The sequence below is a fragment of the Haemorhous mexicanus genome, chromosome 2, assembly GCF_027477595.1.
Source record: "Haemorhous mexicanus isolate bHaeMex1 chromosome 2, bHaeMex1.pri, whole genome shotgun sequence".
Lineage (NCBI taxonomy): Eukaryota > Metazoa > Chordata > Aves > Passeriformes > Fringillidae > Haemorhous > Haemorhous mexicanus.
Window position 1 is genome coordinate 45,073,582 of NC_082342.1, and position 22,442 is coordinate 45,096,023.

General features: G+C 40.3%; 2 protein-coding genes across 2 annotated transcripts; both read right to left on the bottom strand.

The window, feature by feature from the left end:
• Positions 1–5,566: 5,566 nt before the first annotated feature.
• LOC132323423 (matrilysin-like) lies at positions 5,567–9,992 on the bottom strand. The gene is made up of 6 exons (XM_059838614.1): positions 9,832–9,992; positions 9,081–9,304; positions 8,826–8,974; positions 7,088–7,213; positions 6,315–6,476; positions 5,567–5,788 (listed from the first exon to the last, which is right to left on the bottom strand). The coding sequence occupies exons 1-6, from the start codon at positions 9,946–9,948 to the stop codon at positions 5,766–5,768; spliced, it is 801 nt and encodes a 266-aa protein (XP_059694597.1). The 5' UTR covers positions 9,949–9,992; the 3' UTR covers positions 5,567–5,765.
• Positions 9,993–14,047: 4,055 nt separating this feature from the next.
• On the bottom strand, positions 14,048–18,518 carry MMP7 (matrix metallopeptidase 7). The gene is made up of 6 exons (XM_059838613.1): positions 18,334–18,518; positions 17,581–17,804; positions 17,325–17,473; positions 15,572–15,697; positions 14,797–14,958; positions 14,048–14,269 (listed from the first exon to the last, which is right to left on the bottom strand). Exons 1-6 carry the CDS (start codon positions 18,448–18,450, stop codon positions 14,247–14,249), a joined length of 801 nt encoding a protein of 266 aa, XP_059694596.1. The 5' UTR covers positions 18,451–18,518; the 3' UTR covers positions 14,048–14,246.
• Between the last annotated feature and the right edge of the window lie 3,924 nt (positions 18,519–22,442).

Below are 22,442 nucleotides of genomic sequence, written 5' to 3' on the forward strand. Positions count from 1 at the left end.
AGCAAGGACTGCAGATATGTCTGTTGTTGCTATGAAAATGCAAGTGAACTGGGTCACTGCTGAAATATGCTGCAATGTGAGTCTTCATTTTGAAAATGTTTTAGATTCCAGAGGATTTACTTCTGTTTCTGCTCAAATCTACCATAATAGTAAGACAAAATATTTATACTGGAATTAGTTTGGTCAGACCAACATTTTTTTTGGCAGATTGGGTCACCTTTAGGGGCATTAACAATTTATGAGCTGCAAACTTGTTTGGGGTTTTGATACACTGCTCATTGTGAGCACCATGATATTGGCACACATGGGCCAATACTGTAGCAATGACACAAAGCAGCTGGAAAGCTCATTCTCCTCAGCCAGCCAGGGTGAAATATCAGACTTTGGTCCTGAACTGAAAAAATGTGCTGCAGGACTCAAGAAGGCGAAAACCAATATCACAAGAGACTGTTTTCCATCAGTAACTCTTGGTACTTTGAGACAGCTTTTCCAAATATCTGAACTGTGGTTGCCTGTACATCCATCTGTTAATCTCACTTTTTAAATTTAAGCCTTTTGCTGACACAAATTCCTGGGAATCCTCTGAGGTTAAATGACAGAAGTCCTTTTTGACATCTAATGGGGGGCTCAAAGGGTTTGAGATAATGACTGGTTTCATTGGAATATGTGAGATTGAATTAATAGCTCTTCTTGCTATTTAGCTATTGAGTGACAGACCCCTGTGCTTGCTTGCCTGACTGTATATTAGGGCCCAGTGCTCATTAATGACTGCTTTTTACTTTGCTGCTTGCTGTAGTGTTTTGCTGGCTATCATCTGGCTCTGCTGTGCCTGGGAGCAGTTTTATAACAGCAATGGAAATGTGTCTGGGCTGGCAGATGGCCCAGGCATCACTGCTGACTGTGTGGCTGTGCTGGACAGGCTGGAACTCCAGTGGGAACTCGAATTGAAGGGATTGTGACCTGTGGATGAATCCACTGAGGATCAGGGCACCCCAAAACACCTGTGGCCATGGCCAAATCCCCAGCAGAACATATCTCAAAGCATCTATGGCAGTGATTATGGAAAGGATTGTAGCCAATGCTGAAGCAGGTACACTTTGAAGGATCTGTGGTTGTGGATGGTGCACATCAGCTTGTGAATGCACAGTTTATATAATCTGATACCTGAAATTAAATTTGAAGTAATTACAAAGATTGAACTTCTTCCTGTGCTTTATAGACATAACCTAGAAATGAAGTGCCAGCAGGGAATAATGTAGCTTTCACAGTTTGTACTTCTCTGATAGCACAAATTACCAGGGGATGTTTCTTTTTCAACTCTTTAAAATACTGCTTGAAATAAAAAAATGCATGTAGGCACTTAAGGCTTGATTTATAAAACTTCTGCTTACTTTCATGCAGGTTCAGTGCATTGTGTGCTTGGTAAAATAGAACTTTGATCTCAGGACTAATAAATGGGATTGAAGATGTGAAAAAACTGTGGTACTCTCAGAACTGATAAGTAAATTGCCCTGCAATATATTTTATTCAAATAGATATAGTGGCAGCATTTTACATGTGAAGTGCAGAAACTGCAGGTGCCTGGAGGAATGTCAATCCGGTTGACAAAAATACTCTGGACATAGGATCCTTTTAAAATCAATGTGTTTGGTCTGATCAGGCACTTCCAGGGTATTCACACTGAAGTTCTTGCTAGGTGATTTTTTAGCTTGTCAAGTAAACTAGTGCCAAGGTACTACTTCTAGCATGTAATTAATTTGTGGGAAGGAGGTGCATATTATTTTTTACTGCTTCCTCTTCTGTAATAATAAGTAGGCCAAACAAACAGAATAGAGGGCAAGTCATTTTAGGGACCATATAAACATGATGAAAGCACAGCTAACAACTGAAAGATTTACAACAGAAATTAGAGCTAAGAGATAGCAGGGTAATAAAAATTTCAGAATGACAGCGTGCAAAGGTTAGGATTAGTGCATTAAGTGATAGGGATGCTGTATTCCTGAGCACCTTTTTGTTGAAACCCAGTGTTAAACCAGAATATGATGATGGGCAGTGTAATGGGGGGGTGGAATTTGCATGGGCTTTTCTAAAGGTTGTATGAGAGAACATGGAGAAATTATTGAGCTGACCTGGCAAGCAGCTTAGATCTTCACAGCTGGCAGACACTTCCAAATAGGTGGTCTCATCCCTCATTTTGCATACAGGGAGTGTGTACAGAGCGTCCCACATCCACATTTCTGCACTGTAGACATCATATTGTGGGAGCAAATAGCTCAGTGGAAAATACTGACCGTTAATTATCCGTCCTCTTTTGATGGTGATTTGCAATGTGTATGAACTCTGAGCTGTTAGAACTATGGAAGTAGCCTGATAGTGATATGATACAAACATTCTGCTTCATAGCCATAGCAAACTTGAATAAGAAAAGTGATTTTTTCCCTTGATCATATTTCTTATGATCAGAAAGTATTCTACTCACTGCTAAATTAAAATGATATATTTTTGAATAAGGACTGGATGATTACCTAACGGTTTGGAAAATTATCTCCAGGAGAACTCTCAGTGGTTTTGTTTTATTTGCAAAGTTAAGGCACACTTAAAAGAATATTGTGCCAAAATTAGAGTAGTGCCAGCATTTTGAATTCTTCTCAAATTACCTAATTTTTTGCTCCCAGGAGGTAAAAGCCTTAATATTTTTATGCAAAGAATCAATCTTCATTCCTATTTCCAGCAATGAAGGTAGGAATGAAGAAAATAACATAACCAGAAAGAAAAAGTTAAATTCAGCTCATTATGATTATTTCCCACCTCTTCTACTGTTCTTTCCATCCATATTTGGAACCCTTAGAAAACAGTGCAAGAATTTTCAGGCAAAAATGTCTCTGCTAAGCCAAATTACCAACAACAGCAGCAGCATTATATACTTTTCTACTTCAAAGCAGTGTCAGTTCATACTGCATATTCCCCCAAATATTCAAAAATAAAGCAGCATTGGAAGCATTAAAGTAACACTAGGAAATCTTTTTGTGTATTTTGCAATACTTTTCCCTTTCATCCTTATCTGCTGTGAGTTGTTGTAACCATCCTGAGAGAGAAAGGCTCTGTTAGGCATAAATACTATGATTATAATGAGAGTGATTCCCTTTAGGGAAAGATGAGACAGTACTGATTCAGGCTGTTTATGATCCTATGTCCAGTCACAAATGACAAGAACATTGTTCTTGATCTTTTACAAATCTCATTTTTGTAATGCACAAATTGATTTTTAATTGGGGAACCATTCATTTCAGAGTACTCGTTGAACTTGGAGTGAATTAGTTGTCTAAAGTAGTATGCATTCAGGAGCACTACCATGCTGTCCTGTAATTGAAAATAAAAGATATTTAAAATTACAGATTCAGTTTTGCCTTCAGAATTTTTGCACAAACAGCAGTTAATGGAAAGGCATTCCCATGCTCTTGGCATTCCTATGAGTATGATTACTCATACTGTAGTCTGTAACTCATGCCTGAGCTGTGTCTTTTGGTGTTGAATGCAAACTGCTTTTTTGGCACCACCTTACTTTGCTCCTAGATATCTCTGCTTTGAGGCAAGAATTCATCTAGAGAAAGCCCACAGTAGCACCACAGATCCCTTTCAGCCTCATTATGGCCTTTAGAACAGGGTGGTGTGCCTTGCTTTTGGGACAGTGGTTCTGTCCCAAGTGATTTCCAAGAAAAGAACTTGAAATCTTGGTAGATAAATAGATCCATGTGATCTTCTAATGCAAGGCAGTCACTGAAATGTTAGATGCACTCCTTAACCAGCCTTTGCTTCCTTTTCCCTATAGAAAGTCTTGCAAAGTTAGCACAACTGAGTCAGTTTAGATGGATCCTACCTTTGTTATACAGCAAAACAGTGAGACTCTACTTGCCACCATACCCTCATGCTTAGTAGCTGTTTTGCTACAAAAATATATCTAATCCTTCCAAATTCCATTATGAATTTGGGTCACCACTCTCATTGAATACTCTGTGTTAATGAATTCCATAAATTCCATAGCTCTCTGGCTTGTGGTGGTTCCTACAATAAAAATAGCCAAAACAGGTAATATTTTCTCTAGTCCTTTGCTAACATTTTTACTCTAACAGATGAATCCGAAATAATAACATTGATGTCAATGGTGCTACTACATGGAGGCATTTTTGAGATTGAAAACAGCATAATGATGCCATTAAGAGCATCCTGTTTGAGGCAGGTTTGGTGGAAAAACAAAAAAGAAAAATATATATATTCATATGCTTTAAATTTGAAGATTAAAGATTGGGAATTACATTTTCAGTTAACACTGTGAAGAAAAATTCAAGAGGACATCATTGGGGCAGGGCATGCACTTTTTGTAGCTCCTCTGCTCTTTCCCATTACATATCTGTGAACTTTTCATGTGTGACAGCTTTAATAAGCATTGCTAAGGCTGCTGATATCATTAATTTTATTTTTCTGAGCTCTTATTTCCCTCTTCTTATTATTTCGTCTTTCTTATTCTTGTTATTGTTATTTCTTGTTATTTCCCCTACCTTTTCTGTATTACTGAATTTTCTTTCTCTTCACCCCTTTATTTTACCTTTTTTTCTGCGTTTATCTCCCCATCCCACTGAGGAGGGGGGAGTGAGTTTGGTGCTTGGTTACCTGTCAGGTTAAACAGTGTCAGTCCTTTTTGGCAACTACAGGAAGAAGGAAGGATTGAGATAGCAGAAGATCTGACAAGAGCATGTTAAACCAAATTTGTTATAAGTATCCACTGCATTAGTTAAATAGTCACTGGTCAGAGTGTTGATATATTTGCTGTCAGAGGTGTTGTGTGTTCTCCGGGTTCCATTGTGTAAGCACCACGTTCCCTGCTGTGCTGTGTCACCTCTGGGGGCTGGCTTAAGGTCCTTCCTTGTACTGGGTAACACTGGTTTAGGAGACAGTGAAGAGGATGGCAGTGACACTGTGCTGGTGTTGGTGCTCCTCATCTCTGTGCGGAGGGAGCCATCTGTTGGAAACTATCAATAAATACACCTTCTACTTTGCAAAATTTGAAGATTTTGAATGTCCTTGGGAGAATCCCTGTGGGGATTTTTCCTTGTATCTCTTGTTTCTTTCTTTTTTAATTTTTTTTTTAAACTAAATTTAAAAATACCCAAGGGATCCTGACTATCACAGAGGGAATGCCAGTCCACTGCTTCTCAAACCTGCTTCTCTGGAAAGCCAGGGAGGACATGATGATGGAAAGCTTTTCCCTTTGGGAAAACGTGCCAGGCCATACTGAAGGAAGCACTGTGGAGACCTCCTCTATGTGTGAGCCATATGGGAAGCACACTGATTCTGAGGAGTCAGTACTGTGAAGTGGCAGGACATGCATGGGAATTGAAAGCAAGGCACTGATGTAAGAACCAACCCTGTTCTGTTCTGACATCAGTCAATGCACACGGGCTTCTTAGGTGCCTGTAACCCTATTCACAAAGATACTTGTCTGACTGTCTATCATGCATGCAGGAGTAACTTAATCCCTCAGTGAAATGTCAGAAGAAAAAAGAAGATCTTAGAAAACAGAGTATACATTTTTTATTATAATTTTTGTTGGGTGAAATAGTGTAAAGTGCAATTAAATCAACATAAAAATTCAGGGAGAGAAAGTGCAGCCCAGGAGTTTAGCATCTTAATTAGCCGAAGGATTAAAATTGTTTTGGAAGACCAAAACAATGAGATGTGAATTCCTTGATCTTCATTAGGCACTTTCTTCAAGAGTTTGATGACTTTTTCCCTGTGGAAGAGAAAACATAGAGACCCTACTGAAAATTGTCAATGCAGACAGCTGTGTTTTATTCCTAGTGTTCCTTTAGCATGCCTTGAGTTGGGTGGTGCCTAAAGAAAAGCAAACCTGACAAATTCTGTCCTGTGGTGTCAATTCTAGTAATGTTCCCCTGTTGCTGAGGAGTTTCTGCCTTTACTGAACCTGGTGAGTGGCACAGTAGCTCTCCTTTCCTGCCCCGAGCACCATTCACTGGAAGAGCTCATTTGCAGAGCAAGGGCCAAGGAATGCTTGGCAGAATGCAGGTGTGTGGGAGGACAGAGCAGCAGGCCATGCACTGCTGCTTTGTCACCTCTTGGTTGCCTCTGCAGGCTACAGAGGCAACATAGTGAGTGGGCAGAGTAAGCAGGAGTTGGTTTTTCCCAAGTTTGTTCACTTTCTTTCTTTTGGGAACATGATGAGGCACTTGCAATCAGGGAAAATGAAAGCTGCACCCCAGTAGCTTTTGTCTAAAAAATCAAAATAATCATGACTTTACCGTATAACCTCTGAATTCCTCTCCAGTCGTCTGCCGGAAGTCTGAAGGTTTGTGGGTTCTGATATGAGTAGAGAGGATACATCAGAGCCCCACGGACATTGGAGTGAGCAAGTCCCAAGGAATGGCCAAATTCATGAGCAGCAACGAGGAACAAATTGACATCTGCAAAATAGACGCACATAAATGGATATTAAAGGTATGGCATTTCATTTTGAAATACAAGTGATTTACAATTGACTTTTTACAGTTGATTTACAATTAAGCTTTTACCATTAGTACAATTGACTTTTTGAAATGCAGTTAATTGAAAATGCAGGAGAATGTGTATATTTCAATCCATCTTGGAATGCAAACCCAGGCTTTTGATCCATTTTTGTTGAGCTTTCTTATATTACTCTAATATTTTATAAAAAATCCACTGATTCCTCGCATCTGCATCTAGAGACCCTGAGTCTCTTTTGGACTCTGCTTTTGGCTGACTTTATTCCTTGAAGCAAGTCAATTTACCTGTTCACAATTTATGTAGGAATCAAGGGCTCACATTCCACGTTTAGCCTGCAAGAAGTGCTTTAAATGATGGACAGAACAGGCATTCTGTAGGTGCTCATGGTAATGAAGCCATAGTAGTTAAAAAGGTAGCTGAGAAGGGTAGAAATGTTAGCACTGAAGTAGCACTGAAGGATGAAGAGGAATGGAAAGCAGTTCCTGTGGCTGTATTCTTCCAGCATGTACAATATTTGCCTTTCCCTTTCATCTACACATGTGAGATTTACCTTGATTGACATCTGACCATTTTTCATCATCATCAAAATGAGCATCTCCACCAATCCCTTCTCCAGGTGGAAATGCATGGGCCAGTACTTTACCTCTTCCATCAAAAGGAGACCAATCACCATGCTCTGCATTTGAAATAAAGCAATGTCATCAGATGAGATCAATTGTCCTATTTAACTACAACAAGTAGAAGCACGCTGTTGGTTTGTGCTCGTTTTGCTGGCTGCCAATCCTTCAAATAATCTTACAATGGCATCAAGGATGTGAAAATGAGAAATGAGGCTTAGGGAAACTCTCCAAATTCATGGCTTAAGTTTAAATCTTTGACAGTTTGCTTGGCTTCATGTTTCATGAAGAGCTGAATATTTTTTCCCTGAGCTTCTGTCAGAAGTGTGATCCTGAGGCCACTATCGGGCATGATTTCAGGATAAATACTTAATGCTTGACAACACTGTTGTTAATGTCTGAATGTGTTTGCTAATGAAAAGTGCTGAGCAATATTAGTTGCAGACATTCTCACTTGCACTGATTTTAGTGTGGATGGTGATTTTGGATAGATAACCATGTTTCTGTAGAGATAAGGTTATTTATTCCCATCCTTGAGGTATGGTCTATTATCTACTCCTGTCATAGTGCAGGTGGAATATTGCTATTTCCTACCTCGAGACAAGAGCTGGATCAGAGTTGAACCAACTTGGAAAATTTCCCTCTCCCTCATAGTGAGTCTCTGACTTTAGTGAGGAGTAGCTGGGAAATGAGGTGCCATCCTGTGTCCTTTCTCCCAGACCATGTGGATGGCCCTTAAGGTATGACTAACACTGGCAGAAGAGATCTAATCTAAGTGGCACGGGATTAAAATCCATTCCAGCTTGCAGGATCATTTCTGCCTTGGACCAGGACATGAGGTCACCTCTTTATGGCACCCTAATGTTCTTGCCATCCGTGACACACAGGCTTTGGGCATTTTGGTGCTCATCTGCTTGCAGGCCAGGTGTCTGATCTGCACTGCCAGTCAATGGAGCTCTAGTGATTATTGTCACTGGATCTAGAGAACAAGCCAGACAAGCTTAAAGTAGGCATTTAGTTAGTCTAAGCTGTCAGTTTACGTGCCAGCCACACATTCAAGGTAGGGCTATGTCCACAGACTACTCCAGATCACAGATGGATTTCTGAAGTGACTTCTGCTCACCCCACTTACCATGCTTTGGCTGCTGCAACTTGTTGCAATCTTGGGGTGCAACATAAAATTCCTTCTTGAACAAACCTACCTGAAGAGACTTTCTGTGTCCAAATATAATGCACCCCATCTGCCAAAGGGTGTTTATTCTGGGAACCAGATTAGATATGAGCCTAAGTAAACCTGCCTTAAGCAGCTTCAATGTAGCCTATGGAGGCTGGATTTTCTTAACCTGCTGATTTGCTGTACAGAGCTCTTCTGAGTAGTTTGCACATATTATCAAGGCAAAAAGAGCCTTGAACGTGTAAATTTAAGTGTCTCATTCTGGAGCCTAATTCTTTCTTCATTTCACAGCTTTGACATTTAAAGGTATTTTTATAACTCTTGTATATGAGTAATACTGAAGAATGACAGAGAAAGTTGGTGGCATGATATAAAGTAGATAAAATTTATGCAGACTTTGATTTAATTCCCAACTCTTTGTTCTTTCTTAAAGCTATGGCTATAAAAATGCATGCTTTGAGTAAAATATGGTTGTTAAAAAGGATAAGTATTCTCACCATGACGTGCAAATGTAATCTTAATGTCTGCATGGCGCCTGTAGACTCTGTGGAAGCGCAGTGGAGTCACATCACTCCATACCTTCAAGGCCCTTCTGATTGCATCATCCACTTTCCATCTGGGTAGGTCACGTGTATAACTGCGAATCCTGTCACCAAAGAAAAACAGGTTAATTTCATTTAGATTGTGAAGGAAACCCACCTAGTCAAATCCAGAGCAATCCCCTTCCCCAGAAAACCTGAAATATCACTTACTTGTACGTTAAATGTCTCTTTTTCCATCTTGGACTTCCAGGAAATGTTTGGTAATCTCCTGTATCAGGGAAACCACATCTGGGCATTTTCATAATTTCTTCAGTTTCTTTGTCTAATTTTCCAGTTACAGTCAGGTGGAAAAACTTCTGCATCTCTTTAATCCTTTCCTCTACGCTTAGGTTTTGTGTATCTGACAAAATTGGGAAGAATGTATCAAGATATCCCTGGAAGAAGAGAAGGAAAATAAAGTTTAATACATATGTCTGTGATGTTTTGGGTAATTGCATTTTACATTTGTTTGAATTGTTTCATCATCCTGCATCATCCATGTCTTGTTTTAGTTGTATCTTTCCATTTCAATTTACCAAATTCTGCTCTCTCAGTAGTAGAGATCAGCATATATAAAAGGAATTGTAACAGCAATGAAGTTCTGTAAGTAAGAAATCCTTTCAAGTTACCACAATTTACTGAGCATTCAAATCTGTAGCCTTCTAACACAGTTCATATAAAATTTTTTAATTTTGTAAAATTACATGCTCCCATTTATTTACCAGATGGAACTTGGTCTCTTTTTGAAGTTAGTCTTAGGAGGTTTAAGCTAGTCAGCAATTTTAATCTGTTTTATATAACATCTGCAAAAACTGTTGCTGTAATGTAACAAGGACAATATGAACAGGTAGTAAAGAATGTAGAAATTGAATCAAAATCAGATTATCCATAATGTAATTTTGTAATCCCCCATGTAAAATACCTTTACTTTCTCATGGTCTATGCTGCTCCATGCTTCTGGTCTTGGTTGTAGTGGAAAAGCAGGAGTCTCAGGCAGGAAGATGAGAGCACAAAGCAGGGGGTAGTGCATGGTGCCCATCCTGATGAGGAGCCTTGCTGCAGCAGAAAGAGATTGACTTTCTGTCTCTTAAGACCAGAGCTAAAACCCTTATATAGATCGTGATAGCTTCAAGCAACATCTACCCATGTGACTCTCTTTCTAAATTCAATTTAGGAATTTGTGTCACCAGTTCCATCGAATACACTTTCAATGAATTTCACAACTGAATTGCTTGCAGTGCAAAAATGAACATCCTTCTTCTTTGAAAATCTTTCACAACATTTTATTGGGTGTGGGTTGCTTTTTCAGTTGCAAGAAACAGTGATTCTCTCCCTGCCCAAAGTACAGCAGCCCTGTCAGATCATTTCTTGTGGCCAAGAAGACGACCTCTAATGTTTCCTATTTTCCTAATGTGGATAGACTTCCATATTTTTCTATATACCTGAGCAGCCTGCTGCTTCTCTCTATGATTTTTGTTTTGTTGTCTGTTAACTTTAGGGCTGACAGAAAACAGTAACAATTTTCACCCCTTAATAAATTTCCTTGGCCTTCTCCAACAAAGAGTGATTACCTGTAGCTCTCTGGCTTGTGGTGGTTCCTGTTGGAAAAATAGCCAAAACAGATAATATTTTCTCTAGTCCTTTGCTAACATTTTTACACTAACAGATGATTCCCAAATAATTCCATTGATGTCAATGGAGCCACTTCATGGAGGCATTTTTGAGACTGAAAACAGCATAATGATGCCATTAAGAATATCCTGTCTGAGGCAGGATTTGTTGAAGATATAATTTTATAAAAACAAAAAAGGAAAAGGCATCTTCAAATGCTTTAAATTTGATGAATAAAGATCTGGGATTAAATTTTCAGTTAGCACTGTGAAGAAAAATTCAAGAGGACATTACTGGGGCAGGGCATACTTGCACTTTTTGTGGCTCCTCAGGTCTTTCCCATCACATATCTGTGAACTTTTTGTGTGTGACAGCTTTAATAAGCATTGCTAAGGCTGCTGATATCATTAATTTTACTTTTCTGAGATCTTATTCCCTTGTTAATAGCAGGTATAGCAGCTATTGATTTTGCCCTCTCAGAATACCAGTCTGTGTTGATGGAGTGGGCTCAGGGTACCTAAGCGACTGGGTAAGTCCCCATAATAGCTTTTCTAGATAGTGCAGGAGTAGAGCTTATCCTTTAAATGTCAAAGGACCCATGAGAAATGTTAACACGTTTGAGAATTCATTTGCTGCTTGTTGCACTATCTGGAACAGCAAGGATGCATTTAAAGATCGTTTTATTTAAAAGAACAGTAGTAAAAGCAAGTAAGAATTCAAATCCCCACAGACTAAATGTGTTGTTGTTTGCCATTTCTTCTTTGGTATGGAAAAGGAGGGAAAGTTGCTGTTTGAGTAGCATAAGGTGCCTAGAGGGGTAGTAGAGAGAGCATGTAAAAACTGACACAGAGTGCAGTGGGATAACGGGAAGAAGGAAGAGGCAGGAGCACGTTGGCCGCATTTGCTGTTGTCTCTGATTTCCCCCAGCGATGGTTTGTGTGGTAGTACCTGCCCAGCCGTGTGCTTGCAGACAAGGCACACTCTACAACAGGCACGAAGCCAGTGCAGTTTGCCGAGCTGTGCCACTAGGCGGAGGCAAATGCTGCGCAGTTCTCACCTGCTCAGCGGGGTTAGGTGTGCCGATGGCAGCGCTTTTCCCCAAAGGAGAGGTCCCTTATGGGGATGGAAAGGCAATAGGAGCTCAAAAGGAAGTAAAATGCTGCTGGAAGCCTCATCAGTGGCTGTCTCTGAGAACAAAATTCCTGGCTTCTATTTTATTTCACTTGCTGTGGTGATTCTAACTTCGTGCTGCTGCCTCTCTTGAGATGGATCCTTCAAGACACAAGGGTGCCTCACTGGCACTTGTGCTGGCCCTACTGCAGACCAGTCACCTCATGTGGACTCAGGAAGCTGTCTCCCAGATGTGTCCCATTGTCAGGACCCTGTTCCTAGGACTACACTTCTGAGTTCTATCGCATTTGTCTCAGTTCATAAGGATGTTAATAGTACTCTAGAAAACAAACCTGCTACCTTCAGTCAAGTATTTCTTCTCCTGGCTTCAATTGATAGATCTCCAGCACTGTCCATGAATTGTTCTGTGTGGCCTTAGGAGTGTTTATTTTCTGCACAGTCTTTGATAAAGCCTGTCTTCTTTGGCTGTTTTCTCGTTATGAAACTTTAGCAAGTGACTTGAGCTTGATAAAGAGCATGGTGTGTCGCTGTTTCATACTTTGCTCCCTGTGGGGACTTCGGCCAAGGGAACAGAGGCTATTTTCTGTCAACATTGCGTCTTTCCAGGACCCCCAGGGAAACCCATTTGGAGTGAGCATCCACAAAGACCATAGAGCCTTTCTTCGTAGCCTTTAATAGAGATTGGATCTGACCCTCCATTCCGGGGCTTCAAGTTTTTTCTCATAGCTGAAGACAGTGGTGCCCTCAGAATAATATCCATACTAAGCACCAGCTACTGCATCTTTGAGCTTTGTGTGGAAGAAATAGCTGGTAACTGATGGGAGCGTTTTCAAACTAACGTTGATATCGCACTGATGCTTTGGTTGTTGCTCAGCAGCCTTTACATTAAGTGAGGACTCTTCAGCTTCTCACAGCAGCCCAGCAGTGAGCAGGCTGGGGGGTATAAGGAGCTGGAAGGGGACACAGCTGGGACCCAAACTGGCCAGAGGGATATTCCATACCACAGGATGTCGTATTTAGTGTATAAACTAGAGGGAAAGCTGGCCAGAGGTTTCTGGGCACTGCCTGGGCATTGATCTGTGGGTGGAGAACAACTGCATTGTGCATCATTGGCTCTGTATATTCCGATTCCTATTTTTCTTCCTCCTCTTCTTCTTCTTCTTCTTCTTCTTCGTCTTCTTCTTCTTCTTCTTCTTCTTCTTCTGCTTCTTCTTTTTCTTCCTCATCTTCATATTCATCTTTGTCTTCTTCTTTTTCCTCTTCTTCTTCTTTTTCCTCTTCTTCTTCTTCTTCTTTTTCCTCTTCTTCTTCTTTTTCCTTGTCTTTTCTTTAACTTTCTTTTGCTTTCTTCTTGTTGTATTCATTATTTCTTGTTATTTCCCCTTCTTCTTCTGTCTTATTGAATTGTCTTTGTTTCCACCCATGTATTTTACCTTTTTCCTGCCTTTCTGTCCCCATCCAACTGAGGGGTGCATAGTAAGTGTGGTGTTTGGTACCTCTTGGGTTAAAATTGTCAGTCCTTCTTGGACCAGGCAACAAAAGGCAAGGAGGAATGAGATAAAACCAGATCTGACAAGAGCATGTTAAACCAAATTTGTTATAAGTATCCACTGCATTAGTTAAATAGTCACTGGTCAGAGTGTTGATATATTTGCTGTCAGAGGTGTTGTGTGTTCTCCGGGTTCCATTGTGTAAGCACCGCGTTCCCTGCTGTGCTGTGTCACCTCTGGGGGCTGGCTTAAGGTCCTTCCTTGTACTGGGTAACACTGGTTTAGGAGACAGTGAAGAGGATGGCAGTGACACTGTGCTGGTGTTGGTGCTCCTCATCTCTGTGCACAGGGAGCCATCTGTTGGAAACTATTAATAAATACACCTTCTACCTTGCAAAATTTGAAGATTTTGAATGTCCTTGGGAGAATCCCTGTGGGGGTTTTTCCTTGTATCTCTTGTTTCTTTCTTTTTTAATTTTTTTTTTAAACTAAATTTAAAAATACCCAAGGGATCCTGACTATCACAGAGGGAATGCCAGTCCACTGCTTCTCAAACCTGCTTCTCTGGAAAGCCAGGGAGGACATGATGATGGAAAGCTTTTCCCTTTGGGAAAACGTGCCAGGCCATACTGAAGGAAGCACTGTGGAGACCTCCTCTATGTGTGAGCCATATGGGAAGCACACTGATTCTGAGGAGTCAGTACTGTGAAGTGGCAGGACATGCATGGGAATTGAAAGCAAGGCACTGATGTAAGAACCAACCCTGTTCTGTTCTGACATCAGTCAATGCACACGGGCTTCTTAGGTGCCTATAACCCTATTCACAAAGATACTTGTCTGACTGTCTATCATGCATGCAGGAGTAACTTAATCCCTCAGTGAAATGTCAGAAGAAAAAAGAAGATCTTAGAAAACAGAGTATACATTTTTTATTGTAATTTTTGTTGGGTGAAATTGTCTAAAGTGCAATTAAATCAACATAAAAATTCAGGGAGAGAAAGTGCAGCCCAGGAGTTTAGCATCTTAATTAGCCGAAGGATTAAAATTGTTTTGGAAGACCAAAACAATGAGATGTGAATTCCTTGATCTTCATTAGGCACTTTCTTCAAGAGTTTGATGACTTTTTCCCTGTGGAAGAGAAAACATAGAGACCCTACTGAAAATTGTCAATGCAGACAGCTGTGTTTTATTCCTAGTGTTCCTTTAGCATGCCTTGAGTTGGGTGGTGCCTAAAGAAAAGCAAACCTGACAAATTCTGTCCTGTGGTGTCAATTCTAGTAATGTTCCCCTGTTGCTGAGGAGTTTCTGCCTTTACTGAACCTGGTGAGTGGCACAGTAGCTCTCCTTTCCTGCCCCGAGCACCATTCACTGGAAGAGCTCATTTGCAGAGCAAGGGCCAAGGAATGCTTGGCAGAATGCAGGTGTGTGGGAGGACAGAGCAGCAGGCCATGCACTGCTGCTTTGTCACCTCTTGGTTGCCTCTGCAGGCTACAGAGGCAACAAAGTGAGTGGACAGAGTAAGCAGGTGTTGGTTTTTCCCAAGTTTGTTCACTTTCTTTCTTTTTGGGAACATGATGAGGTACTTGCAATCAGGGAAAATGAAAGCTGTACCCCAGTAGCTTTTGTCTAAAAAATCAAAATAATCATGAGTTTACCGTATAACCTCTGAATTCCTCTCCTGTCGTCTGCTGGAAGTCTGAAGGTTTGTGGGTTCTGATATGAGTAGAGAGGATACATCAGAGCCCCACGGACATTGGAGTGAGCAAGTCCCAAAGAATGGCCAAATTCATGAGCAGCAACGAGGAATAAATTGACATCTGCAAAATAGACGCACATAAATGGATATTAAAGGTATGGCATTTCATTTTGAAATACAAGTGATTTACAATTGACTTTTTTTGCAGTTGATTTACAATTAAGCTTTTACCATTAGTACAATTGACTTTTTGAAATGCAGTTAATTGAAAATGCAGGAGAATTTGTATATTTCAATCCATCTTGGAATGCAAACCCAGGCTTTTGATCCATTTTTGTTGAGCTTTCTTATATTACTCTAATATTTTATAAAAAATCCACTGATTCCTCGCATCTGCATCTAGAGACCCTGAGTCTCTTTTGGACTCTGCTTTTGGCTGACTTTATTCCTTGAAGCAAGTCAATTTATCTGTTCACAATTTATGTAGGAATCAAGGGCTCACAGTCCTCGTTTAGCCTGCAAGAAGTGCTTTAAATGATGGACAGAACAGGCATTCTGTAGGTGCTCATGGTAATGAAGCCCTAGTAGTTAAAAAGGTAGCTGAAAAGGGTAGAAATGTTAGCACTGAAGTAGCACTGAAGGATGAAGAGGAATGGAAAGCAGTTCCTGTGGCTGTATTCTTCCAGCATGTACAATATTTGCCTTTCCCTTTCATCTACACATGTGAGATTTACCTTGATTGACATCTGACCATTTTTCATCATCATCAAAATGAGCATCTCCACCAATCCCTTCTCCAGGTGCGAATGCATGGGCCAGCGTGCCACCTCTTCCATCGAAAGGAGATCCATCACCATGCTCTGCATTTGAAATAAAGCAATGTCATCAGATGAGATCATTTCTCCTATTTAACTACAACAAGTAGAAGCACGCTGTTGGTTTGTGCTCGTTTTGCTGGCTGCCAAGCTTTCAAATAATCTTACAATGGCAGCAAGGATGTGAAAATGGGAAATGAGGCTTAGGGAAACACTCTCCAAATTCATGACTTAAGTTCAAATCTTCTTTTTGACAGTTTGCTTGGCTTCATGTTTCATGAAGAGCTGAATATTTTTTCCCTGAACTTTTGTCAGAAGTGTGATCCTGAGGCCACTATCAGGCATGATTTCAGGATAAATACTTAATGTTTGACAACACTGTTGTTAATGTCTGAATGTGTTTGCTGTTGAAAAGTGCTGGGCAATATTAGTTGCAGACATTCTCACTTGCACTGATTTTAGTATGGATGGTGATTTTGGATAGATAACCATGTTTCTGTAGAGATAAGGTTATTTATTCCCATCCTTGAGGTATGGTCTATTATCTACTCCTGTCATAGTGCAGGTGGAATATTGCTATTTCCTACCTCGAGAGCAAGAGCTGGATCAGAGTTGAACCAACTTGGAAAATTTCCCTCTCCCTCATAGTGAGTCTCTGACTTTAGTGAGGAGTAGCTGGGAAATGAGGTGCCATCCTGTGTCCTTTCTCCCAGACCATGTGGATGGCCCTTAAGGTATGACTAACACTGGCAGAAGAGATCTAATCTAAGTGACACGGGATTAAAATCCATTCCAGCTTGCAGGATCATTTCTGCCTTGGACCAGGACATGAGGTCACCTCTTTATGGCACCCTAATGTTCTTGCCATCCGTGACACACAGGCTTTGGGCATTTTGGTGCTCATCTGCTTGCAGGCCAGGTGTCTGATCTGCACTGCCAGTCAATGGAGCTCTAGTGATTATTGTCACTGGATCTAGAGAACAAGCCAGACAAGCTTAAAGTAGGCATTTAGTTAGTCTAAGCTGTCAGTTTACGTGCCAGCCACACATTCAAGGTAGGGCTATGTCCACAGACTACTCCAGATCACAGATGGATTTCTGAAGTGACTTCTGCTCACCCCACTTACCATGCTTTGGCTGCTGCAACTTGTTGCAATCTTGGTGTGCAACATAGAATTCCTTCTGGAAGGAAATCAACAGGAAGACACTTTCTATGGCCAAACATAACGCACCCCATCTACCAAAGGGTGTTTATTCTGGGAATCAGGCTATATCTAGGCCTAAGTAAACCTGCCTTAAGCAGCTTCAATGTAGCCTATGGAGGCTGGATTTTCTTAACCTGCTGATTTGCTGTACAGAGCTCTTCTGAGTAGTTTACACATATTATCAAGGCAAAAAGAGCCTTGAAAATGTAAATTTAAGTGTCTCATTCTGGAGCTGATTTCTCCCTTCATTTCACAGCTTTGACTCTGAAAGGTATTTTCTAACTCTTTTATATGAGTAAAACAAGTAATGACAGAGAAAGTTGGTGGCATGATATAAAGTAGATAAAATTTATGCAGACTTTGATTTAATTCCCAACTCTTTGTTCTTTCTTAAAGCTATGGCTATAAAAATGCATGCTTTGAGTAAAATATGGACCATTGGATGTTAAAAGAGACAGGTATTCTCACCACGACGTGCAAATCTAATCTCAATGTCTGCCCGGCCCGTGTCGACTTTTCGGAAGCTCAGTGGAGTCACATCACTCCATACCATCAAGGCCCTTCTAATTGCATCATCCACTTTCTTTGTGGGTAGGTCACGTGTGTAACTGAGAATCCTGTCAGCAAAGGAAAATAGGTTAATTTCATTTAGATTGTGAAGGAAACCCACCTAATCAAATACAGAGCAATCCCCTTCCCCAGAAAAACCTGAAACATCACTTACTTGTACGTTAAATGTGTCTTTTCCCATCTTGGAGTTCCAGGAAATGTTTGGTATTCTGCTACATCAGGCATACCACATCTGGGCATTTTCATTATTCCTTCTGTTTCTTTGTCTAATTTTCCAGTTACAGTCAGGTGGAAAAACTTCTGCATCTCTTTAATCCTTTCCTCTATGCTTAGGTTTTGTGTTTTTGACAAAATTGGAAAGAATGTATCAAGATATCTCTGGAAGAAGAGAGGGAAAATAAAGCTTAATACGTATGTCTGTGATATTTTGGAAAGTGGATTTTACATTTGTTTGAATTGTTTCATCATCCTGCATCATCCATGTCTTGTTTTAGTTGTATCTTTCCATTTCAATTTACCAAATTCTGCTCTCTCAGTAGTAGAGATCAGCATATATAAAAGGAATTGTAACAGCAATGAAGTTCTGTAAGTAAGAAATCCTTTCAAGTTACCACAATTTACTGAGCATTCAAATCTGCAGCCTTCTAAAATAGTACGCTTAAAAGTTTGGGCTTATTGTAAAATTACATTCTCCCCTCTATTTACCAGATGGAACTTAGTCTCTTTTTAAAGTTAGCCTTAGGATGTTCAAGCTAGTCAGGAAGTTTAAACTGTTTTATATCACATTGGCAAAAACTATTGTAGTGATGTAAGACAAGGATAATACAAACAGGTAGGAAAGGAATGTAGAAATTGAACCAAAATCCGATTATTCATAATGTAGTTTTGTTTCCTCCATGTAACATACCTTTACTGTCGCAAGGTCTATGCTGCTCCATGCTTCTGGTCTTAGTTGTAGTGGAAAAGCAGGAGTCTCAGGCAGGAAGATGAGAGCACAAAGCAGGAGGTAGTGCATGGTGCCCATCTTGATGAGGAGCCTTGCTGCAGCAGAAAGAGTTTGCCTTTCTGTCTCCCAAGACCAGAGCTAAAACCCTTATATAGATCCTGATAGCTCCAAGCAGCAATTGCACATGTGACTCACTTTTTGGTTTTGTTAGTGTAATGTCATCAATGCTTTAAGAAGTAAATGAAATCACGTTAAACAAATCTTTCCTGTAACTTCCCTGTTGATGTCACGTCACAGCTAGCAGCCAGCTTTGTCTCTCTCTTTTCATATTATTCCCGTAGTGAAACCACAGGGTCATAGGGAAATTCACTTTCTGTAACTTTATCGGTACAGTTACTGTGTAATCACTTCTGTGCTTTTCCCATGTTCCTTATACACAAAGGCATTTTGCAAGAGCCCTTTGGCTGCCTGCCTGTATCGATGTAGAGGCAGAGAGGATGGGTGCGAGCAGTGTCTCACTGAAACTACTGACATTACAGCACTGCCCAGTTCAGTAAACTTTCAGAGTTTCCTGCAGTTCAGGAGACAGCTCTTTAAAAGCACCCAATAGAACTCGGAGGACGTCAGGTGCCTTTGTCCCTTTCCTTCCAAATGGCATGATCTATGAGAAGAATTTCTTCACATTTTAGAACTTGTTGTCACTTACAAGAGTAGGTGAAAGCTCTCAGGGAAAGAGAGGAGCTTTCCCTAACAAATATAGAGCTATATTAGACATACTGCTGTACCAGTGCAACCTGAGAAAGCTGCATGTAGCACTGACAGAGCAGGGCAGCTGTAACCTCCCTGGCCCCCTGATACCAACACTGGTCCCAGCTTCACTCTGCTGAATTCCAATGGATAGCTTTGGCGCCTGGAAACACCAATCCATGGACTGATTTATGATTTTTATCTCAGAGTGTGCAGTTTTGTGACTGTATTACCTCTAATCTGAAAGTAAATGTGCATAAATAGGAAAAGAAGATTGATATTTCTCACACTATGAGAGTTCTTTATGGCTTATACCTTAATGTGTATGGAAGTGTTCATGGGTTATTAGCTTGTATCCAATGTACTTCTGACTGATGTGATCAAAAAGAATTTCATTTCAGAGGAAGATGATCTGTACCTCAACCAGCTGAATTATGCAGGAGAGGACTGCAGGACACTGCAATGTCTGAAACAGCTGCTAAAGGAATGATGCTGTCACCTACTATTGAAAACAGCCTAGTTACTGACATGTGATCATTTCTGTATATTTTTGTACCTTACAGAAAATCAACCCATGTCCAAATGTTAAGGCTTGATTAAAAAAAATCTAAACATTTTATTGCTAGGAGTAGGTTCACCTCCTTCTTCCTCAAGAGCTGCCTTTATGTCTGACTGTGGTAATAAAGTTGGATCTGGACCAGGTTCTGGGTTGCAGGAGATGAGAATGTGTTTAAAACATGTTGAACTCCATGACTGCAGTGTGTGGGACTGGTTATTTCCTCATAGACACAAGAGGAATCTGAGGCCTTCAGAGCTGATGGACTGTTGAGCAACTTACATATATCTTTGACTGGGCTATGAGCAAAACTAAAAAGGAGAGTTTAAACACAAGAGCCTGATGAAAAAGGACAAGCTCTATGCTGTATTTCATTTTCTGCTGTAAGCTTGCCATCTCTGATATTTTTTTTTCAAAAAAGTGAGAAGATTTTGAAGAACTTAAGGCTTGAATTTAAAAAAATCAGTGAAAAGAATTTTCGTTACTTTGGGCTCAAAATCAGCATGAATAAATCAAATTCTGATAAGATCAATATCAAAAAGGAACAGATTCTGTTTCTTTAGATTTAGCTGTGTGAGTTTTGCAGACTTTATTGCTTTGTCTTGGTCTTCAATAATCAAGAATATTATGGGTCAGGAAAAATAATTTCCTGTACAAACATCGAAGTAATTTGACTCGTATTCAGCAGAGAACCTTTGTCTGTGTTGGAGAGTATGACCTGTGTAAACAAAGGCCAAGGAGATCCAAAGTAACACTCTAGAGATATTTAATAATAGAAATTGCTGTAAATTCCTTTAAGAAGACTTACAACATTGACATGGAAAAGCTTATACTGTCACATTTTTGAGGAGAGTAACCCTGCTATGATCAAAAATGCTGCATAAAACTATGTCCTGTGTGGAACTTATTGATAGACACCAGACCTTTTGAGTTATAGAGAAAAATACTTCTGTATAAAGTAATACCAGAGACTCCTTTGAGCATGACTAGGATGAAAAAGTGAAGTAGAAATGAATGATTCAGTAGTGAGTGATCATTGTCTTGGTCATTTGACTTGGGCAGAAGGCTCAGCTGAATTCTGCCCAATCTGAATGCAGACAAGAGTTCATACCAGTCAAGAAGTGTTCAAAAATCTTTATGAGTAGTATGGATCTATCTGTGATAGATTAAATTTATTGATAGCAGCATGTATGGTGCTCTACCCCCATGCTCTGGGTATTGGTGAAGAGTGTTCCCACAATGTGACGACTTTCTCTGCTCACACTTAGCTCTCACACTGTATGGAAGAGTGTCTGGGAAGGGACACTTCCAGGACAATTCACCTGAGTTCTCCAGAGAAATATTCCATATGATATAACGTCATGTTCATCAATAAAACTGGGCTAGCAGAAGAATGAGGCGGAGTGAGAGTTGTCTTCCAAGGTGGTTATTGCCTGGAGGCTGGTTGGACATCAATCTGTTTGCAGCAGGTGGTGAGCCTGTACAACACTTCCCTCCACCTCCACCTCATCCTTTCATTTATTAAACTGTCTGCACTTCCTAATCTCTCCCACTGTGCATGGGGAGCAAGCAAGTGGCTGTATGGGTGATTAGATGTTGGCTGTTTTCTACCCAGAATGGTGAATATCAAGCAAAAAAGTATTGCCAAAAATTCCTGAGAAATGTTTTGTTTGGGTCACTTGTGAATTATGCAATATTACATTTAGAGTCCTACCAAACAGGATAGACCTGTTTTCTTAGGATCTGCAAGACACATGATTGGTTTTGTTCTGTTATCTGGTTATTCAATTTGACTGACTAAAAATAAAATTCAAACACAGCAAATATCTTTGCAGAGCAAATTTTTTTTTTGCATTGCATTGCAATTTCTGAAGCTAAGTCCTGCGAGGTGCAGTCTGATTCAGAATCTTCCTGGCTTCTGCAGTCCATTTCCATAGACTTTACCCAAGGGGTCTCTCTGCAAAGGAGTACCTTGGCACCTGTGATACAGGGCTGTGTATCATTTTTGCAGGCTGTGTAATGGTAAAACCCTCCAGTCATTCCTGCCTGACGCCAGGGTCGTGCCAGGGCCCCTCGGCATTGCGTCAGCTCGTCTCAGGAGAAAGACAAGCCAGGTCTCTCCTGTTTGGCTGGATCAAGCTGCATTGAGATATTTCTCAGCAAGATCCCACTGCTTTAGGGAAGGAAAGGCCCGAGGAAGGGATTAGATGTTCAGATTCAGCACAAACAATGTGATGACAACTAGCACATCTATGTCACTAATAGTTAAGCAATCAAACTTAACACATCTCAACTTGTGGATTTACCATCTTCTCACAGTGTCTAGAATTGCTTTGCTTTGTTTCTCTAATTACTTTGTATTTACAACAATTTAATTGAGACATCTGGTGGGAAAAGATGCAAGTATAGAGATAAGTTTTTACAATAATAATCTTGAGCAACAAACCACAAGGGAAACAGCTTTCCTGTAAGTGTAACCTACCTGTGTGACCTTCAGACACCCTCAGTTCTTTGATTTGTCTTACCCTTTAGTCAATGATAAGGAGTCTCTTTCTTCCTAACAGACATGTGGATCTCTCAAAAATGTCTAGGTAATAATTGAATTTACTCCATTTAAATATACGTCATAACCTTTAGCTGTATGCTGTCATTGTGTCTTCCAGAAGCAGTGTACAGGACATGGAGAAGAGAAGAGGGCCAGAGGTCAGTCAGCTGCATTTCACTGCAGCATGATTTGAAACCTTCCTGGGTAGGAAAAGTTACATAA

Bases quoted from the DNA above. Each gene is read 5' to 3' on its own strand.
- LOC132323423 (XM_059838614.1), bottom strand. From the start codon at position 9,948: ATGGGCACCATGCACTACCCCCTGCTTTGTGCTCTCATCTTCCTGCCT. The intron at 8,975-9,080 runs GTAAGTGATATT...CTTTGGTGACAG, and splicing joins AAGAGACATTTAACGTACAA to GATTCGCAGTTATACACGTG. The intron at 5,789-6,314 runs GTAAAGTCATGA...TCTCTTCCACAG, and splicing joins AGGAATTCAGAGGTTATACG to GGAAAAAGTCATCAAACTCT.
- MMP7 (XM_059838613.1), bottom strand. From the start codon at position 18,450: ATGGGCACCATGCACTACCTCCTGCTTTGTGCTCTCATCTTCCTGCCT. The intron at 17,474-17,580 runs GTAAGTGATGTT...CTTTGCTGACAG, and splicing joins AAGACACATTTAACGTACAA to GATTCTCAGTTACACACGTG. The intron at 14,270-14,796 runs GTAAACTCATGA...TCTCTTCCACAG, and splicing joins AGGAATTCAGAGGTTATACG to GGAAAAAGTCATCAAACTCT.